Raw genomic sequence first — 8,270 nt, forward strand, 5'->3', positions numbered from 1 at the left:
AAAATGCAACATTTCAATTTCTATAGATTTTTAAGTCAGGTGATTGAATAGCAGATTTTTGTGAAAAAAATTGTGGGAAACTTTTGATGACTTTGTGCGCTTGGCAAATCCAAACGAAAGAAAAATTTTATACTTTGTAAAATGGATATTGATGTTGGAGGTATATAAATTAAGAATAATAAATACAATTTGTGTAATAAATTTTTAAACGTTATATATGTGTACTGTTTTGTGTTGTCCGAATTTTAATGCTTTAAGTTTTATACCCGCTACCCATAGGGTAGAAGTATTATAACTTTGTGCCGGCAGGAAATGTATGTAACAGGTAGAAGGAAGCATCTCCGACCCTATAAAGTATATATATTCTTGATCAGCATCAATAGCCGAGACGATCTAGCCATGTCCGTCTGTGTGTCTGTCCGTGCGTCCGTATGAAACACTGGATCTCAGAGACTATAAGAGATAGAGCTGTAATTTTCGACAGCATTTGTTATGTTTGCACGCAGATCAAGTTTGTTTCAAATTTTTGCCACGCCCACTTCCGCCCCCGCAAATAAAAAAAAAAAGAATAACAAGCGTAACGTTAGAGCTAGAGCTGCGAATTTCGGTATATACAATAATAACAATGGTATTTGTGATATCTGAAAATTTGGTTGCGATCAGATAAAAATTGTTTAAGTTATTAAAGAAATAGTTTTGTATGGGCAAAAACGCCTTCTATGTGTGTTGTATGTATGCGTATACGTATATACATGTTCGCCTGCCTCTATATTTGCATCTGTATGCATAGGGCAACGCGATAGCTCTATTGGTAGAGAGCAAGCATATTACTGTTGTGGTAGTCGGGGGACTCGGGTTCGAGCACGCTCGGGGTACAAACTTTTTTTAATCGTATTTACAACAATTATAAATAAAAATTGTGGATTTTATTAAAGAAATATTTTGTATGAGCAAAACCGCCTGCTATGTATGAATTGTATGTATGCATATACGTATATACATGCTCGTCTATATTAGCATCTGTATGCATAAAGGGCTCATAAGCAATGCGATAGCTCAGGTGGTAGAGTGCAAGCCGAGCATGTTGTGGTGCCCGGGTTCGAACCCGCTCGGGGTACAAACTTCTTTTTTTTTTAACCACCCGGTCGGTGGTACTCGAGTTCAAATCCCGATCTAAAATACATGCATATTTATTTTTAATATTTTGAGATTATTACCGTAATATTTTGCTTTTATTCAAAATGGGTAGCGGATATTTCACAGTCGAGCACACTCGACTGTAGCTTTCTTACTTGTTTAGAAGTGCTTTAGTTCTGTCATGCCACGTTGCTGGACGTGTGGATCGACAGCGGGCGCCACTCTTCAGACTAAATTTATATTTGGTCAAATAGATGAAAAAATTAAAAACAAATTAAAATAAAATTTCACGTATACGTTATGATGGGCAGTTAGAGTAGGCGTGGTCAAACTTACTTGAAAGTTTGCTTAAATATTTAGAGTGGTCTATTATTGAAGTATGCCAAGTTTCAGCTCGATAAATGGAATATTCCATTTAATGCCACCAAATCGGCAATCCGGCCTGCAGTGTAGCGTACGAGAGTTCTACTGCCTTTCTTTTTTAACACTTTTTCAACCAGAAAGTGTTAGGAAAACTTTTTTTTCAGTTCCTCTTTGTAGAAACCACCTTGAATTGGATTCCCATTGAAGTCTTGTAGAAAGTATGTTGTTGGGTAACTATTTTGTACTTTGCTTATTTTAAAAATTTCTGTTGTCCAATTAGGAGCCTTTTTCAAATACGTGTTTGTACTTGCTGATGCGCACATAATCACCCATTTTCAATTTGCTACCCGTAAACATTTTAATGTTGTTGTAGACAGTTTTCAAAATATGTTTCTTATTATTAACGGGTGGCATTCGTATAGTTCTATGTTGTCTATTGTTGTAAACGAATATTAGTCTTTTGAATATATCAATCCACTTGTATGTCCCATTGAAACTGAATTCACCCATCCAAATTTTGAGAATGTGTCTATCACTGTTAGCATGTAGCGATACCCATTGTTTGAGTGTGCATACTATACTTCCCCATTTCAACCAAGTCAGCTTGCCATAAATCGTTTATTCCTTTTGTTATGACTCTACGTCTAACAAAATGCTTACGTGAAGGAGCATGTATTTCATTAATTATACCCCGTCTAGACATATTTAGGATAGTTGCTTTTTCTTAATGCATAAAATTTTACATTCGAATATGAGAGCGTACAATTTTATCAAGAATATCTGATGTAATTGCCACAGTCTTGAATATTCGCTGATCAACTGCAGATAATTTATCGGATAGTAATCTCTCATTCCTTTCTTGATGACTTGATATTATTGGTGTTAGAAAATTTCATTTTTCAAACGTCTATATTGTAACTTCCATCATTATCAATGTAGAGTCCTGGTATTTTCTCACGTCGTTTTAAATGAATAGAGATCTGCTTATAATTTACATAACGTCAAAACTCTCAACAGACATGATGATTATAATTAATAATAATTTAATTTGAGTCTCTCTCAATTCTTCAATTATTGACGTAATTTCATTAGTCTGATTCGTATTTCCAGCTGATTGAGAGGCAATTAAGAGTTGTAATCGTTCATCCAACTCATTTGAATCTTCCCAATATACATAATTGGGTTTATTCGTCTCGAGTGTCATGAATCCAGTCCCAGAAACAATTGATTTTGAGATTTTAGGTGTATACACAGCCGAGGGTGATTTTGTTAAGTGTGGTTTAATAATATTTGTATATTTCTTTGCCCTTATTCCTCTGATCTGTCCATCTGAATTAAAGTTTCTCCGGTGCACATTAGATATCAATAAAATTTTTTTTTATATATTACTTGATCATTTTAATTATAATTTTGAGGTTGGCGGTGGAATATTAAAGAATATAATCCACTAGTAAGACGCCAGTTTTGACCATCATCCAATTTAAAATTTTTTGTGTGTCACATTAATTTGTGAATTCCCCAACATTAATTGTCCACTTGTATTTTTGTATGGGCCATACGTCTTATCCAAAAGATCTTCCCGTGCCAGTTCACTGATTTTCAAATTTGAATTTTCTTAATGTTCGGTTGATTAACTCGTTGTCGAAGGCATTGAATGTATATATGTTTTATTTGGTAACACGTTCGATGAATGAGATGAAATGTTGAATGGGGTCAGTCTTGAACCGGTAACGGAAGCGAAGTGTGGGGGGATATTTGTTTCATAAACTTAGTTGATGAATATGGAGAGACTTCTCTCGCTAACGATCTCGAGGTATGAGGTAAGCCTTCAAACAATGTGTCTTCTATAGCTAGTTAAGAATGGAATTGATCATCATCATTATCATCATCATCCTGAGCATTAACACTATCCATTCCCCAATCCAATGTGTTTTCAATATCATATTTAGGTTTTGAGTATTGACTCTTAGCACTGAGAAATGTGAGTTTCCTTGTTGTTAGCTGGTGTGTTTCTCTCTCGGTCGATTGGAGTATAGTTTTGCATAGTTTTTTTTTCCAGTCTTAACATTATTAAACTCTGATCAATGTCTGAAATTTTTTGTTATCATTCACAAGTTCATGTAATGGTTCAGATATTGGCTTAAATGTTTATCTCATTCAACTGTTAGTGGAGCAGTGACTATTTCGGTCTTGAGGTCATTAGTGTACTGTGATCTATTTTACGAAACATAATCATATATATGCAATAAACAGATACATCTGCCTTATCATGTTTTGATGAAGAGAGCTGGTTGTACAGATTAATTATCTGACTGTTAAACAGATCAGCTAGCTGTTCTTTTAAACAGACCTGGTTGTATCGAACAGGTAGCTGTTCTTTTAAACAGACTTGGTTGTACCGATCAGGTATCCGGTTCTGATAACTGACCTGTTTCTGTTAATTGACCTGTTTCAATTTCCCATACCCCATTTAAATGATGAAATTAAATTTCAAATACATTTATTCACGCAATGTAAATAGGTGAAAATTGCTGAAAAAGAAAGCTGAAAAATTTCGAATTTAAATTTCAATAACATATGCATTTTAAGTAAGTTTGTATTTGAAGTAATAAAGCTGGGAAAGAAAGTTGAAAATTCCCATTTGATATATGAAATGAAATGAATTATAGCTCAATCTCTTATAGTCTCTGGGATCCAGTGTTTCATACGGACGGACGGACAGACACACAGACGGACATGGCTAGATCGGCTGTTGACGCTGATCAAGAATATATATACTTTATAGGGTCGGAGATGCCTCCTTCTACCTGTTACATACATTTCCTGCCGGCACAAAGTTATAATACCCTTCTATCCTAAGGGTATTGTTTAATACAATTAACAATCCAGTTTTGTTAGAGTATAATTATTCGAATTCAAATCTTTAATGTACTCGTCATACCGAGTCGGGAGGTAAATATAATGCTGTTGCTATGATAATTTTATGGAATTTGTATTAAATTTTCTAGGAACCCTAGACGCTTCAAAGATTTTATATTCCACATTCCTTGGTAGAGCGTTGAAAGGGAGCTTCTTCTTATCCCTTATTTTATTCAAAAATTTCTCCGTTGAGCAAACGTCGATGTCGTCGGAGGGGAATTGGAGGTCGTCAGCATAAGGAGTAATCAGAGGAAGATTAACTTTGGTGAAGTCAATCTCCTCTCCCTTGGTCGGCACCTTTGATGGGTTCATTCTGGATATTCTGTGATTTTATGTGAGTGTGTGTGTGTGTACCGCTGCAGCGCCCGGCTTGCAGCAGCGCTTGCGAGTGAAGTAATAGATTGGCAGGACAGCGGTAGTCGCACTCGACATACCCTACCCTAATTGTCTGTGTATGGGCTTTACTCCAGCCAGTGTTCAAACATACACAGACATACACACATACATACCGGAGAACGGCTTCGGGTGAATGAAAATAAGTAAGAAAGTTACAGTCGAGTGTGCTCGACTGTGAGATACCCGCTACCCATTTTTAATAAAAAATACTAAAAAATACTAAAAATATACCACATGGTATGTTTGGGGGGAATGGGGGAAAGCATACAGGTCAAAGTGTCTGATTGCATTCAACTTGGTGAATGCCAGCATGATTCCTGTCACTGCTCTCTTCAAGCCGACGCACTACCTCCACGTGGTTCTCCCTGGATTGTCACTCGACAGCCGTTGAGTGGCAAACTAAAGCGCGCGACGAGAGTTCTAACTCTACAAACTAGGTTTTGGCGTAGGACTTGGAATCCGCCCATGTAAAACACAATTTCAGTGAAGGAAGCAAGAAAAGCCTCGGAAAGGAACCGATCTAACGTTGACGTCCATAGCAAGCGTAAAAAAGGACAATGATTTGAGAGTATGCACCTGGAACGTACGAGCATTGTACAGACCTGGTGCTGCTCAACAACTAGCAGATACCCTCAACAAATGCAGGGCTGACATCACTGCTATCCAGGAGATGCGATGGATAGGACAAGGCTGCATAAAGAAGAAGAACTGTGACATATACTACAGCTGTCACCCAGAACGGCATGAATTTGGTTGTGGTTTCGTCGTAGGTGCCAGGCTGCGGCGCCGAGTCTCTCACTTTCGGCCAACAAACGAGAGAATTGCAACGATCCGAATTACTGCCAAATTCTTTAACATCAGCCTGATATGCGCACATGCCCCAACGGAGGAAAAGGACGATGCCACCAAGGACGCTTTCTATGCGGAGCTCGACCGAGCCTATGGCCGCTGTCCTTCCCATGACATTAAAATTCTCCTCGGGGATTTTAATGCCAAGGTAGGACGAGAAGACATCTTTGGTGCCACCGTCGGGCGATTTAGTCTACATGAGACCACCTCGAGCAATGGTCTCAGATTAATAGGCTTTGCAGCTGCGCATAATATGGTAGTTCGTAGTACCGGATTCCGTCATTTGGACATCCATAAGGCATCTTGGCTCTCTCCCGATCGACTGACCAGAAATCAGATCGATCATGTTGTGATCGATGCAAGGCATGCATCTAACATACTCGACGTGCGATCCTGTCGGGGTCCCAACATCGACTCCGACCATTATCTTGTTGCAGCTAAGATTCGCACACGGCTATGTGTGGAGAAGATTGCACGTCGAAGTGCGTTAAGAAGGCTGGACATCGGAAAGCTGCAATCACAACAGGCGAAGAATGCATTCTCCACTCACGTCTCGGGGCTATTAAGCCGAGCACCTTCAATACCTGAAGACATAAGCGATATGTGGGCGCTCATATCTCACTCTCTGCGAGCTTCGGCAGAAGAAGTGCTTGGATTCCAGCGTCCTCTAACAAGGAATCCATGGTACGATCAGGAGTGTCATGACGCAACAGCTGCAAAGGACGCCGCCTACAGAAGAACACTGCAGGCTGGGGCGACACGAGCTATTGTGGATGTCTACAGGTCGAGAAGAAGAGACGAAAAACGCCTTTTCAGATGCAAGAAGAAAGAGCAGGAAAGGCGAGAGTGTGAGAGCATAGAGAGCAGCAGATGCAGAAATGAAGCACGCAACTTCTACCAGAGGGTCAAGCGTCTGACCCAAGGATTTAAGACTGGTGCAGTGGCGTGCAGGGACGATGATGGAAATCTTGTCACAGAAGCAGATGTCGTGCTGAAGTTATGGAGGGATCACTTCTCGAGTCTGTTATCTGGCTCAAACACAGACTCTGAAGACTATGATCCACGAACCCCAATCTATGGCACTGATATTGAAGTGCCAATCCCAAGTCATATCGAAGTCAAGGATGCAATCCAACGGCTTAAAAACAACAAGTCTGCAGGTGCTGACGGCCTGCCGGTAGAATTGTTTAAGGCAGCTGGTGATATGTTGGTAGGGAGCATGCACCAACTAATCAGTAAGATATGGCTCACGGAGAGCATGCCCGAAGATTGGAACCTCAGCATGATCTGTCCCATCCTGAAGAAGGGTGATGCCACGTTGCGCACCAACTACCGCGGAATTAGTCTTCTTCCAGTTGCATACAAGGTCCTAACGAGCATATTGTGTGAAAGACTGAAACCCCATGCTGAAGCACTGATTGGACCTTATCAGTGCGGGTTCAGGCCTGGCAAGTCCACCGTTGACCAGATTTTCACCTTGCGCCAAATCCTGGAGAAGTCTTACGAAAACCAGATCGACACGTACCATCTCTTCGTCGACTACAAAGCCGCATTTGATAGCCCCCGGCGAGATCGCCTATATGCCGCCATGTCTGAGCTTGGTATACCAGCAAAGCTGACTAGACTTTGCAGAATGACATTGAGCAACACCATCAGCTCTGTCAAGGTAGGATGTGGCCAATCCGAAACCTTTACTACCAAGTGTGGCCTCAGACAAGGTGACTCGCTGTCTTGTATACTCTTCAATATTTTAGTGGAGAGTATTATAAGAAAGGCTGGTGTACATCGGACGGGCACGATATTAACCAACAGATGTGTCCAGCTCCTTGGTTACGCTGATGATATTGATATCATTGGCCGCACCAAGCGTGATGTCACAGGAGCCTTCGGGGCTATTGAAAAGGAATCAGCGAAAGTAGGACTAGCGGTGAATATGGAGAAAACAAAGTTTATGGTGTGCTCTAGCAGAGAATCGCGGCGTCTTGATTCTCAGCTGACTGCAGAAAACTATAGCTTTGGGTCCGTCAAGGAGTTCATTTACCTAGGCACTGCTATAACCAGTATAAATGATGTCAGTCTGGAGATTAAGCGGAGAATAACACTTGCCAACAGGTGTTACTTTGGGCTCAATAGGCAGTTCAATAGTAGAGCTCTCTCGACGCACAAAAACCACACTCTACAAGACGCTCATTCTTCCAGTACTCCTATATGGTGCGGAGTGCTGGACAGTGACGCAGTCAGACGCAGCTGCTCTTGGAGTGTTCGAGAGGAAAATTCTTCGTAAAATCTTTGGTCCAATCTGCGTGGATGATGTTTATCGCATCAGATATAACCATGAGCTGTACGGTGATGTTGACGTGGCCAGTCGAGTGAAATCTCAAAGACTTCGCTGGCTGGGCCACGTTGCCCGTATGGATGAAGACGCTCCGGCTCGTAAGGTGTTTGATGCGGTGATTGTTGGGACACGAAGGAGAGGACGACCCCGAACGCGTTGGCAAGACCAGGTGATGGAAACCCTGTCCACACTTGGTGTTACCAACTGGCGAAGGCGCGCTCAGGACAGAGACGCGTGGAGGCACATTACGCTTCAGGCTGAGACCCAATAA

General features: G+C 40.9%; 1 protein-coding gene across 1 annotated transcript; it reads left to right on the forward strand.

Moving 5' to 3' along the window:
- The first annotated feature begins 5,558 nt into the window (after positions 1–5,558).
- On the forward strand, positions 5,559–8,270 carry LOC132797575 (uncharacterized). Its single transcript, XM_060809336.1, has 3 exons — positions 5,559–5,581; positions 5,677–7,778; positions 7,864–8,270. The coding sequence occupies exons 1-3, from the start codon at positions 5,559–5,561 to the stop codon at positions 8,268–8,270; spliced, it is 2,532 nt and encodes an 843-aa protein (XP_060665319.1).

The sequence above is a fragment of the Drosophila nasuta genome, unplaced genomic scaffold (genome assembly GCF_023558535.2).
Source record: "Drosophila nasuta strain 15112-1781.00 unplaced genomic scaffold, ASM2355853v1 ctg14_pilon, whole genome shotgun sequence".
NCBI classification, from domain to species: domain Eukaryota; kingdom Metazoa; phylum Arthropoda; class Insecta; order Diptera; family Drosophilidae; genus Drosophila; species Drosophila nasuta.

Coding starts and splice junctions, on each gene's coding strand:
- LOC132797575 (XM_060809336.1), top strand. CDS start 5,559: ATGAATTTGGTTGTGGTTTCGTC. Junction 5,582..5,676: donor AATTTGGTTGTGGTTTCGTC/GTAGGTGCCAGG, acceptor CTTTAACATCAG/CCTGATATGCGCACATGCCC. Junction 7,779..7,863: donor AATAACACTTGCCAACAGGT/GTTACTTTGGGC, acceptor TCATTCTTCCAG/TACTCCTATATGGTGCGGAG.